Below are 15,052 nucleotides of genomic sequence, written 5' to 3'. Positions count from 1 at the left end.
ATATGTTGGGAACGTTTGACCCCAAGTATGTTCTTCCAAGCCATCCATAATTTGCTGAGTCTTCCCTTGCCTCACCTGTTCCCTACACGAGAAAGGAGCATGAGAAATGCTGTGTGCCTGCAGGAATGTCAGTTTTATGAATGTGATACGTCACAGTCGTATGAGAGCTTTTAATTATCCCAAAGCTATGGTCGAGAGGAGTACTTGGTCTATGTTCTTAGTGCTCCCATCCGCATATATAGGAGTGCATTTTTTAAATTTGCGGCGCCACAGGGTATGGCTTGCAAACCCAAATTTGAGAACGACTGATGTAGGCTTCTGAATTAAAAGTAGAAAAGTACTGCATACCACCCTAAAAGTATATTATTTTTAAGAGGGATTTGGAAAGTCATAAATTACACAGTGCAATTTAAAATCCTACCCAAAAAACATTGTCCTTTTTACTCCATCTTCTTCACTTCACAGACGCAGTACTCCTTCAAAAAAGTCTTTGGAGTATTAGTATCTCAAACCGAGCTGTTCGAGAGTGTTGCCAAACCTCTCATTGATGAACTCATCCATGGAAGAAACGGTAAGCGCACTGGCTATGTTGAGATACTTGATATATATGTTTTTTAAAAAAATTTTGTGTTGCTGTTGCCGCTACCTCCATGGTTCACTTCAGTCAGTTGTCTCTCTTGCTTGATGCAGGCCTGCTTTTTACATATGGAGTGACAGGAAGTGGGAAGACATTCACCATGACTGGCTCTCCGGGCCTAGGTGGACTTCTGCCTCGCTCTCTTGACATGCTCTTCAACAGCATCGGGCCCTACCAGGCCAAAAGATTTGTAAGGGCTGCTTTCAAACCTCTTTTGTACACACAAACGTGTAACACATTTGACCAAAGTTCAAACATCAGTTAATATGTTTTAATAGCTCTTTAAGTCGGATGATAAAAATGGCATAGAGGTCCAGAATGAAGTTGATGCCCTCTTGGAGCGGCAAAGGCGAGAAAATGTGTGTGTTCCAAAATTGGCCTCGTCCAGGTATGTCTGAGTCATGACCATTCACATAAACCTGCTTCTATGTACCTGATGTCAGTTTAATCTGGAATTGACTACTTGGACTTTAGACCAAAGCTCGATCCTGAAATTGCTGACATGATTAAGCTGGCGGAGGCCTGTAAAGCCGACAATGTCGACGAGGACAGCAGCTACGGCGTCTTTGTGTCCTACATCGAAATCTACAACAACTACATCTATGATCTTCTTGAGGAAAACCAGGAGGAAGCAACCAGGCCAAAGTGAGTTCCAGGAAATCAAATGATTGATTAGACATGAAAACTGCCACAACACATTCTGATAGTTACAGTAGAGTATCTGAAAGTAGCTGAAAATCTCAAATTGTTTTATTGTATTTTATTTTTGCTAGGTGGAATGCTGGAGGCACACCTGTGCGTCAGAACACTGAGTTCATGTATGTGACCAGTGAACACGAAGTAAACCAAACTATAGCACCCCAGTGGAAAACTTTTACTTTGTAGTTTTTACTCAATATTTATGATGCAGGGATTGTATTAAGTTTTCCATTAAAGTTGGTATTCTTGTTGCACATTAGTGTGCAAACTATGCCTCAAAACATTGCCATTGCTGGATGAATTCACCCATTTCTTGATGTCAGGAAGAAAATCTAATATTTGTACAGACATTAATAGGTACACCTCCCCAATCCTATGAGGTGCTTTTACTTTGTTGCCAGTTACGAACATCTCTGTCTAATGCAGTGCATTTATACAACACTGCAATGAAATCATGAACATGGGTTTGAATTTAATCTCTATGAGAGCATCAATAAATCCAAGCATGTTATCTTTTTAAAGGCAGGCTTTATGATACAGATATGGATTGTGCATGTGTACCTAATTTTGTCAGCTAATCCAGAGGCATTGGCAAAACAATTCTCCTCAGTGCATGCAATCAAGCCATATCCAGTGATGGCATCTTTTCCGTCTGATGTTGCCTCCCTGCTGCTTGTTGTCTTTGTTATGGCAGAGTTCCTGAATGTCCTTAAAACAGCTTAAATAATTGCTCTGCCTGCCTCTCGCTCCCGTTTCCTCCTAAACTGTATTTCACATGCAATTCGTTGTATTTTGAGACTAATGCTTATTACCCCCCCCACCCCCTCCCCTGAACATAGACCACCTCAGTCTAAAATTCTCAGAGAGGACCAGAACCACAACATGTATGTTGCTGGTTGTATGGAGATTGAAGTCAAATCTGCTGAAGAGGCGTTTCAAGTATTTTGGAAAGGTGAGTAGTAGAAATCTAAGCCTAAGGGGACAAAATATAAATGTCAGGCACTTCTGCACTGATGATCATAGATGTTTCTGACTTGGTATTGTTGCCATACGGGTGGCCTCTGACCAGGAAGTGACCGCAGTTGATCTTCTCTCTGAGCAGGCTACGGAAGATTTCGATATAGATTTTTAAGACGTTATCTCTGTTTAGTAGATTTTGTTGATAATCCCCCCCTGTTCGGTGATGTCACACCAGGTCAGAAGAGGAGGAAGGTGGCAAACACCCGACTGAACCGTGAGTCCAGCCGCTCCCACAGCGTGTTCATCATCAAACTGGCGCAGGCTCCTCTGGACGCAGATGGCGATACCATCCTGCAGGTAAGATGAAGCTAAAGCTGCATTAACTGTGACTGGACTAAGAACCGCTTTGACCTTTATTGCTCTTTTGCCCTCCTGACTTATTTTAATGAGAAGAACCAGGTGGCCATCAGTCAGCTGTGTCTGGTGGACTTGGCAGGAAGTGAGCGAACTGGCAGGACAGGGGCCGAGGGCACTCGTATACGCGAAGCTGGTAGGATTTTTAAAAGCCTCTTATTTGCAGATTGCCTTAATTCTTACTTGAAAAGCACCTAACGTTCAACTGCGTGTGTTACCTTGCAGGAAACATCAATCAGTCTCTTCTGACCCTGCGGACGTGTATCGAGATCCTGCGAGAGAACCAGTTGTGTGGCACAAACAGGGTTGGTGTTCAGTTGAAGCGTATTACTCACCAACGTAAATCCACAGTGTGAGTGATGATGTTTCTCCACTAGATGGTTCCCTACAGAGACTCCAAAGTCACCCATGTATTCAAAAACTATTTTGACGGAGAAGGCAAAGTCAAAATGATCGTCTGCGTCAACCCAAAGGCAGACGACTATGACGAAACCTTGGTCAGCTCAACATGCGTTGTAACTCTTTGTTACCATTAACATGCAAATTCCTCCTCTGTGCAACATGGTATTCTCTACATTTTCTAGCTGGTGATGCGCTTTGCAGAGATGACACAGGAAGTGGAAGTAGCTCGGCCAATGGACAGACCCATCTGTGGCTTCACGCCGGGCCGCCGCCAAAGAAACCAGGCTTTCAAAGAAGAGCTGTCTCGCAAGTTGGAGGAACGTGGTGGTCCAGTAGACAGAGGTAGTGTTGTGTAATTGTCAAATCTGCCATCACAAAGATGATAATGCCCAGTTTTGTTTGACTGTGTCAAATGCAGCAATTGAACAATGTTTGCAAAAATGTTATTCGAATGTGCTGGTGAGATGAACATTTGCCACACTACACAAAAAGCTGATTTTGATTTGATGTGTGGTTTTCCAAAGACATACCCTCGATTTTGAAACTAGCGATGCACAGCCTCCCTCCCATCCCTTCCACCCAAGTTACAGATGTTCACGATGATATCACCCTGCCCAGGCTGATTGAGGCTCTGCAGAACAGACACAGAATCAGACAGACCATGTTAGAAGACTACAACAAAGCAGGTGCCTGCTCACGTTTGAGATCTTGTCTTGAATCCAAAACTTTCTTTGCTTATCCCCTTCTTCTTTGTCTTTTAGCCAGCACAATGACATCTCTCCTACAACAGCTTGACAGCAATATTAATTCCAAAGAGAATTACATTCATGAACAGAACAACAAGCTCTTGGAAAAGGACAAGGTCATCCAAAACAACAAGGCAGAGATTGAGCGGCTGGAGAAAAAATCAAAGATGCTTGAACATAAAGTGAGTTTATGTCTGTGAATCAAGCCCTCGAGAGCTGGTTTCTCTGAGCTATTTCCTTTCCTAGATTGACATCCTTCAAAAAACAACCAAAATCTATGAGGACGACAAGCGTTCCCTGCAGCACGAGTTGGAAACAAGAGCGCAGAGGCTGCAGCGAGAGCTGTCTGAGAAGAGACGCATGGAGCAGCGCATGCATGGCGCGGTCACAGACACGCAGCACAAGTGGGAAAAAGAATGCGTGAGTGTCCTTCTTACACAAAATGTACTTTTCATTTTGCGCACGCTACACAATTCTGTACTGATGTCAAGCACCGCTCTGACTGTGCAGGAGCGACGTGTAAATGCCATGCAACAGGAGATGCAGAACAAACTATGGGTGAAAGACGAGAAGCTGAAGCAGCTTAAAGCCATTGTGACCGAGGGCAAGACGCCGGGTCGCCCTGAGCCCCCACCCCGTCAGACACAACCGAAGCCGCCGCCCAGGGAGGAGCGAGTGCCCCTCCCCGCGAAGAGATCTGTCTCGCCTTCACCGACAGTACGTCAAGTTGCGAAAGCACATATAAAAAGCAGACCTTATTTTTTATCTTCTTATTTACAGGGCTTCTATATTTAATCATAAAATGTAAAACATCTTCTGCTAGTAATCTATCTCAAATACTCAAAGTTTAAGTATTTGATTGTACCGCAAAAACGCAAATCTTATCTAGTGAATTTCTTTTCTAGTGGAAACCTCTTATTTTAAGACTGTTTTCTAAATTTTCAGCAAGGTGAAGACTTATTTTAAGATATACAAGAATTTTATCATGGCAATTCATACTAATTCCTTTGGCAGATTTTTTTTCATTCTGTCTTGTTTAAACTGAAATTTTTCCCCTCTATGGAACTAGTATGAATTAAATGAAGAATGAATTAAAATTCTTGTATCTTAAAATACGTCTTCATCTTGCTGAAAATATGTATAAAATAAGTACAGTGAGATGTTTTCACAAGAAATAAGATAAATTCACTAGTAGAGCTGCAACTAGTGCAATGGATCATCGTTGATCCGTACGTATCACTCTCAACAGTTCGGCACACACGTGGTCTGCAAAATAGTTGGTGTTCCACACTCACTAGTCAAACGCAGTGGTCGATGGTAATCGTAGCTTGCGTAGTGCATGACTTAAAGTACTCCGTCGTAGTGCCGCCGCTCGCAGCGGGCTCGGCAGACAGGCTTGGCGGCTTTCACGTGCGAGGAGCTGCGAAGTCACGACTCACGACCCCTCACAATCCATCGGTAAAGAGAAGGCTGCATCTGGGAGAGCCTTGTCTATGTGCAGCGCCCAGGTCTGAGCGAAAAGTAAGCGTACGTTTTAAGTGCTAATAATCATCCTGTAGCTAGCTCGTTAGCTCGCTGAGTTCTTAATAATCAAAGCACAAACCGAGTGATTCAAAACTAAGCACAGTGACGTTGTCCAAGGCAAACTCAATCACCAGGCTTTTCATATCCACGTGAACTAGTATAGTACTTTATGCCTAGCTCAGACTACAGGATTGTAGCCCCGATATTGGCCCGATTAGCAATCGCAGCTGATTTTCCAGATCAGGCCCAACATATTTTGTCAGGAACGGCAAAACTGCTTGTAACGCGACATAATCCACAAACAACGATTTGACTCTAAACATGGGGGCATGTTGCTCCCCTCTGTGATCTAACAGACTTCGACGCCGGTTCGGCCCCTGCACCGACGGTCCCGCTCGGCAGGTGGAGAGAAGTGGGTTGACCATAAGCCCTCCTCCAGCCTGGACTTGGGCACGGTGCTGCAGCCCATCGTCCCGAACGCCATCAAAGTGTCAACACCCAATGAGAAGGTGCTGTCCAAGTGCGACAGATACGTGTTGACGCACCAGGAAGTTGCCTCTGACGGCGAGATACAGACCCAACTTATTAAGGTAAGGACTCCAAGCATGCTTTTAACATTACTCACTTTGTTGAGTTTTCTGTGTGTCGACTGCTAGAAAGAAAAGCACAGGCCACTAGTTCATACATGTTTGTGTATGATCCAGGGTGATGTGATGAAGACCAGAGGAGGAGGACAGGCTGTCCAGTTCACTGACATCGAGACTTTGAAACAGCAGCTCACCACAATCGAATGGTATTCACTCATTGGCCATGACTAACGAAAGTTACGTGCTATTTAACTACGGTTCTATGAGTCCCGAATGACCGGCAGATCACTCTGTGACTCCGTATCCTCATGTTCATGTGTGGAGCTTTTGTTGGAAGTGTGACACCAGAACGTCCCGTCACGGGCGGTGGGGGGTGACACGTGACTTTTTTGGTATGCATACTTGAACTGCGCATTCACAAAGGGAATATTCAGTGCTTTCAGCAATTCCTTTGAGCGTTCAGCAGGGATGAAATAGAACTGCTGAGCTTCCATATGTTGACTGATTGTTTTTGTCTCTAAAGCCGCAAGAGGAAATCTTCAGAAGGAGATAGTGGAGACCAAAAAGGTGGCGCTTCGACCAGTGTGGAGACGAGGGTATGATGAGTGAGAATTTTAGAAGAAAAAAAAATGAAAATAGATTGATTTTGGAAACACAGTGAACCCCCAGTATTTGTGGTGGATAGGGATTAAGCCCTGGTGCGAGCAGAGAAAATCAGTGTGATTGAAACTTTTATGCAGATGGTGCCTTGAGCTCTGAGTTTAATGTGTTCCATGACCATGCTTGTAATTCAAAAGCATGCAAAGACAAAGTACCGCCACCCCCCCAATTTTTTTTTTGTACCTTTTTTATTTATTTATTTTTTATTTTAAATTAAGAAAATAGACTATAATAATTGTACATGGCAATGACATAATTAAATAGAGCGTAATGAATTAAACACATTTACTGCGATTGCACGGCTCCCAGTATGTGTGCCTGGTGGCAGTATATATAAAACTGGGGGTGGCATTTAACGGAATGAAGAATTGTTTACTATCTGTCGAACTGCTGCTTTTTGTGAAGTGAGTTGAGTTCACTGCCACCATACAGCACTGAGTTGTACCTGAAGTTGTTGCTCGCAAGTAAAAAAAAAACAAAACAAATCAGTATCTTGAAAAACTCGTCAGTCGGGGTTAATTATATCTCCAGGCAAATGCTGTAATGTTCTATAGATGGCGGAAAATCACGATATGAGCACAACACATCAAGATACTTTCTTGGCACCAAGATGCCACAAGATGGTTGGCCTGAGCACAAAATGGCAAATCGGTTGTATTTCAAAAGCAAATAGATGCATTTGCGAATGTCGAGTCACGAAATATGCAGGGGTTTACTCTACAGCCATGCTGCAAGCTTACTTCCATTTGCATGTTGTAAGGTTTGTTTGAAAATTCAAAGATGACACCTTTGAAACACATGCATTTTAAAATGTAATTTATTTGAGCGAGTGCAGGGTATATAATCTCTGTTTAATTAAAAGATCTGGACAACCAATGGAAAATAGAGTGGTGTGGAAAAAGTGTTTGCCCCAATTTCTTATTGTTTGTCACAATTAAATGTTTCCCATCATCAAACAAATTTAAATATTAGTCAAAGATAACACAAGTAACATAAAATGAAGTTTTTAAATGGTTTTTATAATTAAGGGAACAAAAAAATCCAAACCTACATGGCCCTGTGTGAAAAAGGTAATTGCCCTCTAAACCTAATAACTGGTTTGGTCACCCTGAGCAGCAACAACTGCATTCAAGCATTTGTAATGAGTCTCTTACAGCGCGGTGGAGGAATTTTGGCTCACTCATCTTTGCAGAATTGTTGTAATTCAGCTACATTCGAGGGTTTTCGAGCATGAACCGCCTTTTTAAGGTCATGCCACAGCATCTCAATAGGATTCAGGTCAGGACTTTGACGAGGCCACTCCAAAGTCTTCATTTTGTTTTTCTTCAGCCATGCAGAGGTGGACTTGCTGGTGTGTTTTGGATCACTGTCCTGCTGAACTCTGCCACGAAGACTATTTTTGCCCGGTCTCTTTTTTTATGGTGGAGTCATGAACACTGACCTTAACTGAGGCAAGCTAGGCCCGCGGTTCTTTGGATGTTGTTGTGGGGTCTTTTGTGACCTCTTGGATGAAGTCGGCGCTGCGCTCTTGGTTTAATTTTGGTCGGCCGGCCACTCCTAGGAAGGTTCACCACTATTTTTTTATGTTTTTTCGCCATTTGTGGATAATGGCTCTCACTGTGGTTCGCTGGAATCCCAAAGCTTTAGAAACTGCTTTCTAATCTTTTCCACACTGAAAGATCTCAATTACTTTCTTTCTCATTTCTTTACATCTCGGCATGATGTCTAGCTTTTGAGGATCTTTTGGTTTACGTCACTTTGTCGAGCAGGTCCTATTTAAATGATTTCTTGATTGAGAACAGGTGTAGCAATATCAAGCCTGGGTGTTGCTAGAGAAATTGAACTCTGGTATGATAAACCACAGTTTTATGTTTTAACGGGGGGTATAATCACTTTTTCACACAGGGCTATGTAGGTTTAGATTTTCTTTCCTCACTTATCAATAAAAAACGTTTAAAAAACAAAACAAAAAAAAGCATTCTGTGTGTACTTGTGTTTGACTTATTTTTAAATTTGTTTGATGGTGGGAAACATTTTAGTGTGAGAAACAAAAAAGAAGAAATCAGGAAGCGGGCAAAGACTTTTTCACACCACTGTAAGCCTGACTGCAGACTGCTGTGTTGTGTTGCCAAGGTGATGCAACTTATTTACTGGCACACATTTCTCACAAATGATGATTGTCTTTTATATCTGAGCCCTGCATTGAAAATATGTTTAGGCAGAAAAGCTGTAATGTTCATTCTTCCAGTATTGGCGGCCCCGTTAAAAATTATCGATAAATAGAGATTTTATTGTGCAAGGGGTGTCTCAAATAGTGATTTCTCTACAGTGCGCTGTGGCTATGGCGATGAGGGCTGGCTCCACCATGGGTCCTGGTGTCGAGCATCATTGCATCACCAAGTAAGCTGCTGTCTGTTTTACTCAAGTTTTATATTGTAATACATGACCACAGGACTGGTTTGATCAAATGTAAATTATTTTACAGGCGCAGAAAACCATGAAAGCAGCAAGTAAGTGACTGCTCCACTGATGATCACTCTCTTGTACTCTCACCTTTTGTGCAATAGTTCACACTTTCTTTTTTTTTATATATCTCTGCTGATATTTAACATGTGAAGCTTTTATGTGTGTACACTTCCAAAGCTGTTTATAAAATATTTTATGTGTTGTTTGAACCAACAGAACTTGTGATATGTAGGTCAGTTTTTATTTTTTTTTGCAGGGCATCCGTTTAGCCTGTTGTCGTTACTGTAGTATACTCTATAGTCTACAATGTATTTTATTTTATTTTTTTTAAACCGGAGATTTTTTTTTTTTTTTTTTTTTAAGATTAATGGAACCCTCCAGTGTTCACTGTTCTCAGGAATAAAATTCCTTACCACCAGGTTGTCTTTTGTCATAGCAGGGGCCTAGTGCAACACAGTGAATAACCACTGAGTGGCAGCACAGGACAACAGTTAAATCTGGACAAGGCTCAAAGGAGGTGCTATAGCATCACTGTTTCTCACTAATTTCAATTCGGACAACTTTACAAACATATCAAAAAGGGATTTCACAATATTGGTTTAAATGTAAAATGTATGTCAGCTATAGTAACAAGTATTTGTACTAACAAGTGCATCGGTAGTAATTACTCAGCCCATTTTTCATATTGTGTTTACATTGTAATTGCACACTATATTTGCCATTCTCCACTTTTCCAAAATCTAAATAAAATCCACCAAATATGAGGGCGCACATTCCCTGTGTGAACATGAGCCGAAGCTAATCCCAGCTTTACAGAGACAGTTGAAATCTCATCTGGCTGAGTTTCAATTGGAAAGCGCTGAAGAGTGACTAACATGGAGCCTCTTGGAGAAGGTCAAGAGCCCAGAGCAACCAGCGGCCATTAAATTCACTCCGAGTGCTTTGCTTTTTGACCAGGCTTGCACCGGCCGCACTATTATGGTCTGCAAACCCTCAATGCCAAGTGGTACGAGCATCATAGAGATGTTATTATGTTTGAGCCCCTAATCAACGTTACAAGTTTTAAAAGAGACTCTTGAGGTGAATCGGTGAGAGCTGCACACAGTGGTCTGCAATGAGCATCCACGTACGACACTTTCAATTGTGAAACATTTTAATAAATGTTCATATTCTGAATACACGGTCATCGCGATGTGGAAAATATTAAAAGGAACCAACTGTATTGTTGTATTGCACATCCACTTTCAGACAAATGTGTTCGTAAGCCTTTGACTCAAAGTACCACCTCAAATAATACTTTGCGCTAAAAGTAAAACCATCATGACCAACATTAAAATACAGTACCATACGAAGCCTGTGTTCATCAAAAATTAGATGGTTTTATTGCTAATAAGTATTTATTATATACAGTATATTGCTTATTATTGTAAGCCACTGTAACATGCACAAAATAAAAAACTGATTCGATTAAAATGTATTGCACATCAAACTGCATGTTAAATAAACATTGTACCTAAAGAAATGCTTGTAAACAAAAAACAAATGTACTTAAAAGTTAAATCCAAATGAGCTATATTAACAAATGTACTGTACTTAAAAGTTTCAACTTTGACGGTTTAAACCAGACATGTCGTCCAACCCGTGGGATCAATTTGAAGTCAGCGTGACATTGTCCCGCACAACATCATCAGCCAAAGATGTGCATGTAATTCCATGAACAGGGTTTGCTTACTTGTATTAACTATACAGTCCTCAGTGTTGGGGGTATGGGGATATGACAGTTGGCCAATCAGGTACCAGTTTTAAAGGAGCCCCATGGCTACTTATGCATCTGCAATAATGTGGGCTACCAAAATAGGATGAAGCAGTGAAAAGTTTTAATAATTGTATTCAACTCTTACCTCATCCTGAAGAACTAAATTTAGCTGTACAGGCATGGTAATGCTTTCATAAGTAGTATTTTAACAAGTTACTGGATCCTGATTTACAACCCCAATTCCAATGAAGTTGGGATGTTGTGTTAAAGAAATAAAAACAATACAATGATTTGCAAATCATGTTCAACCTATATTTAATTGTATACACTACAAAGACAAGATATGTAATGTTCAAATTGATCAGCTTGATTGTTTTTAGCAAATAGTCATTAACTTAGAATTTTATGGGTGCAACACGTTCCAAAAATGCTGGGGCAGGTGACAAAAAAGACTGAGAAAGTTGAGGAATGCTCATCAAACACCTGTTTGAAACATCCCAGAGGTGAACGGGCTAATTGGGAACAGGTGGGGGCCATGATTGGGTATAAAAGGAGCTTCCCTTTATTGCTCAGTCATTCACAAGCAACGATGGGGCGAGGTTCACCTCTTTGTGAACAAGTGCGTGAGAAAATATTCAAACAGTTTAAGGACAATGTTCCTCAATGTACAATTGTAAGGAATTTAAGGATTTCATCATCTACGGTCCATAATATCAAACGTTCAGAGAATCTGGGGAAATCACTGCATGTAAGCGGCAAGGCCGAATACCAACATTGAATGTCTTTGTAGTGTATTCCATTAAATAAAGGTTGAACATGATTTGCAAATCATTGTTTTCTGTTTTCATTTATGTTTAACACAACGTCCCAACTTCATTGGAATTGGGGTTGTAAAAGGACTTGCTGGAGCAAGAACTTCAACCACAACCACACTAGAATTCATGATGACACTTTCTATCAGGTAGGGATAAGAAACCCTGGCAGTGAAAGTCAATTAGCGGCAAGCGTGCAAATAGTGCGTGAGAGCCAAGCTTTGGTTGAGTGGGATCTGTCTGCATTGTCATATGTCAAGGCTGTGGCTGCCTGCCAGCCAAATGTTCTACAAAAGATATGAGACTGGAGATGAGGGCTGACAGACAGTCAATTGTCATTCAGCCCATCTCCAGACGTCCTGGGAATTCTTCCTCTTCGGCGCTTGCTCACCTCACGCTCCTTCGCCTTAGTGCATGCTAATACACTGTGTTGCTGAGTATTCCAAAGGAATGAAAATCTCATTCTCTCTTCCTGCTGTTGACAAACACCCAGGTCAGAATGACAAGCCTGCAGACACGCTTGCAGGTAAACTGGTTTCGAAAAAAATAAATAAACACACACCCTATAAATGTTTATAATTGACAACAGTTTAAATTGTAAATATACCACAAACTATTACCCCAAAACACGTCATCATTTCAAACTCGTTTTACAACATTACCGTGAAAGTAAATGGCTTACAGATGCTTGAGCTTCAATAACCACTTAGCAAAGCTAAATTGTACACACGCATGGGAAGACTCTCCATAACTTGTGCTAACAACCCAGGTTAAACCTAGCTCCGCCCTGACATAAAGATAGTCTCTCAGTTGAGATGTATTAACTTTAACATACTTCCTTGAAACAAACATCAGACTTTCCTATTAGTTAGGGCTTTGGCACCATCAACAACCGAGGATAGGTTCCACAGGGGGGAAGAAAAAAAAATCAATAGGTGAATTTGAGAATAGCCAACTGTGAATAGGCAGGGGTTCACTGGACATAAAAACAATGCCACACACCCACACACAGTTTCACCTCCCACATGACCAGCTAGGCTGAGTAAAGATCCAGAGTCACTTTCAAGCAATAGCAGGACCCCGGCTGTCGGACTACACAGTCTGAAACACTAACATGCAGAAACTCTATCATGTAGAAACACGGATATCCCCCATGGGTGCACACCTCTGCTATCATGTCAAAGCCATAGGGTACGCAGAGTTGCATTGCATTTTCTTGGGTCTGTGGATTAGTGTTATCTTGTTGACCAATACTGGCCACTCATGCCAGAGTGGCATCTGGACCACTTGCACACTGACTGAATGAGTATCAGCAACATTTGCACAATCAACATTGTCCCAGAATATCGCGGAACTGCTCAGTTTAAATTTGCATACACTCCTTGAAGTCTCGGCACCCTTTGCACAATGGTCATTCCACCGGACTATTGCTTTATTAGTCATTCAAACTGCTCTAAGTGCTAGAGGACTCTGCATCTTTTTGCACATTTGTCAAAAAAATAAATAAATATATAATAATAAAAAAATTCAAAGAATTTACCGGCATTACCAGATAACTAGCAACCCTTTATTGCTCAGTGACTGTTTTCTCAAAGTCTTAATGTCTCAAAAGTGTTCTATGTCAATTGTTGTTGTCGTACTAGAGCGGCTCTAACTACCGGAGACAAATTTATTGTGGTTTTTTTTGGACATACTTGACAAAATAAAGATGCTTCTGATTCTGATCTTCTGATAAGTAACACATACTTAGTACTCGGTGAAGTGCTGCCTCCCTCCACAAGTAAAAATACTTTATCTATAGGGAATTGCTTTTTTCCACTCTGGGTTCCGCACCCACTTGAAATGGGCTGACTCAAGAAAGACAAGAAATAGGGTGTCTAAAGTGTACTAGACATGTTATTAACACACCTGGGAACTGTTTTAAATGTGTCATATATCCTCGTTAAGCAGTGTGTAAGTAACAGTTTGTTTATAGATGATTATACAGGTATTATATAATAATTCTGATTGTACACTGACTTTTATTTGGGGAAAACTGAGCCTCTGTCGTTGCCATGGTAATACTGGATTGCCTTATTTTCGTGGTCTGTGGAAGTAATGCGGTCTTAACCATTGTCTCAGGCTAACAACAGTGCTCACAGTTTGTGGGCACTTGGTAGAATACTAAATTTTCAAGGCATGAACATGGCAAGCTATTATGGCGGTTGTTTACATGACACCGTTTTGAAATGAAAACAGCTGAAGTCCGCAATCAAAGATGCATTGCTTTGGCTCTTCATACATAGGTGGATCCCAATAAATAAAAAAAAGAGCCATTAAAACGCATAAGAAAATATTTTTAGGAAGGCCAATTCCTACCTAATTTCTATATTTCAAATTTGCTAGTTGTTTTTATGTAATATTCTAAATTCTTGAAATGGTGAATTTGGGGTTTTTCTTTAGCTGAAAACTATAACCATCAAAATTCCGGAAAAAAAAAACTTTAATCCTGAAATAGTTCACTGTAAGTGAGTAGTGACTCTATAAAATATAGTGCTGCTTTGAGAAACAATTGACCTGACTTCCACATTTTCCAGATATAAGCCGTCATTCGACTGATTTTGGATTTTTTCGCTTGGACTTGCGAGTGCAAACTTGACAAACGAGCGCTGTATAGTGACAAGGAACTTAACTAAACTCACTTCACAATAAGCAGCAGTTTGGGAGAGTGAACAATTATTTTTTTCCAAAAAGGGTTTGGGTTAGTTGTTGCTGTTTAATGCCACACCCAGTTGAAATTGACTGTCAAACTAAACAAAGAGAATTACACATCTACTTAAAAACAACCAAACGACTTTACCTTAAGAATGCTCCCGCTAGCTTAATGCTAACACATAATGGAAAACGCAATTGATTGGCTAGCATTTGTCACCAATAGTCGCAGTGTTTTAGCCCTTTATGCAACTGATATTTGAACACAAATGACGGAGCAACACATGTGGACAGGCAATATCACAATACTCACATTTTTTTCATCTAAGAAAAACTAATATTACAGCAGCTAATGAAGTCACAGTAGCTTTGAAACTATTATTCTTTGTGTCTGTATGACTGTGTTATACTTAATAATTATGCAATTACTCTGTTTTATAAAGCACATGCTTCTAGAGTGATGTTTTCCTTATTAAAACACATTCCAACGATTAACGATACATGTTCTGATTTACGAGCATGGTCACGAAACAAATTAAACTCGTATTTCAAGACGCCGCTGTATGTGAGTTTCACAATTTGAATTTAACTGCTGAAATAAATTAAACTTTCACCACATTCTGATTTATTGAGATGCACATTTTCTGTATGTGACAATTGCACACTGGACCCTGAAAATACAAAACTTTGAAAAATGT

The 15,052-nt window shown here is 40.8% G+C and overlaps 1 protein-coding gene and 1 non-coding gene across 6 annotated transcripts in view; both read left to right on the top strand.

The window, feature by feature from the left end:
- The window catches only part of kif23 (kinesin family member 23), a 33,509-nt gene that overhangs the window by 2,462 nt on the left and 15,995 nt on the right, over positions 1 to 15,052 (top strand). For 2 of the 5 annotated variants that reach the window (XM_061675966.1, XM_061675964.1), the window contains exons 4-23: positions 466 to 571; positions 691 to 827; positions 916 to 1,025; positions 1,112 to 1,282; positions 1,411 to 1,455; positions 2,176 to 2,288; positions 2,532 to 2,653; positions 2,750 to 2,846; positions 2,936 to 3,015; positions 3,088 to 3,207; positions 3,295 to 3,454; positions 3,637 to 3,798; positions 3,874 to 4,040; positions 4,105 to 4,278; positions 4,369 to 4,575; positions 5,739 to 5,972; positions 6,087 to 6,175; positions 6,493 to 6,565; positions 8,959 to 9,029; positions 9,115 to 9,139. In XM_061675966.1, the coding sequence (XP_061531950.1) occupies positions 466 to 571; positions 691 to 827; positions 916 to 1,025; positions 1,112 to 1,282; positions 1,411 to 1,455; positions 2,176 to 2,288; positions 2,532 to 2,653; positions 2,750 to 2,846; positions 2,936 to 3,015; positions 3,088 to 3,207; positions 3,295 to 3,454; positions 3,637 to 3,798; positions 3,874 to 4,040; positions 4,105 to 4,278; positions 4,369 to 4,575; positions 5,739 to 5,972; positions 6,087 to 6,175; positions 6,493 to 6,565; positions 8,959 to 9,029; positions 9,115 to 9,130 (2,454 nt within the window). In that variant the 3' untranslated portion in view covers positions 9,131 to 9,139. Of the gene's footprint in view, positions 1 to 465; positions 572 to 690; positions 828 to 915; positions 1,026 to 1,111; positions 1,283 to 1,410; positions 1,456 to 2,175; positions 2,289 to 2,531; positions 2,654 to 2,749; positions 2,847 to 2,935; positions 3,016 to 3,087; positions 3,208 to 3,294; positions 3,455 to 3,636; positions 3,799 to 3,873; positions 4,041 to 4,104; positions 4,279 to 4,368; positions 4,576 to 5,738; positions 5,973 to 6,086; positions 6,176 to 6,492; positions 6,566 to 8,958; positions 9,030 to 9,114; positions 9,890 to 11,748; positions 11,879 to 15,052 lie in introns of those variants that run through there. The other 3 variants (XM_061675965.1, XM_061675962.1, XM_061675967.1) reach the window with 3 other exon arrangements.
- On the top strand, positions 2,342 to 2,438 carry LOC133403421 (Z30 small nucleolar RNA). The gene has a single exon (XR_009768685.1). It is a non-coding gene; the product is annotated as a Z30 small nucleolar RNA (small nucleolar RNA).

The sequence above is a fragment of the Phycodurus eques genome, chromosome 5 (assembly GCF_024500275.1).
Source record: "Phycodurus eques isolate BA_2022a chromosome 5, UOR_Pequ_1.1, whole genome shotgun sequence".
Classification (NCBI taxonomy): Eukaryota; Metazoa; Chordata; class Actinopteri; order Syngnathiformes; family Syngnathidae; genus Phycodurus; species Phycodurus eques.
This window is presented reverse-complemented; position numbering and strand designations above follow the sequence as displayed.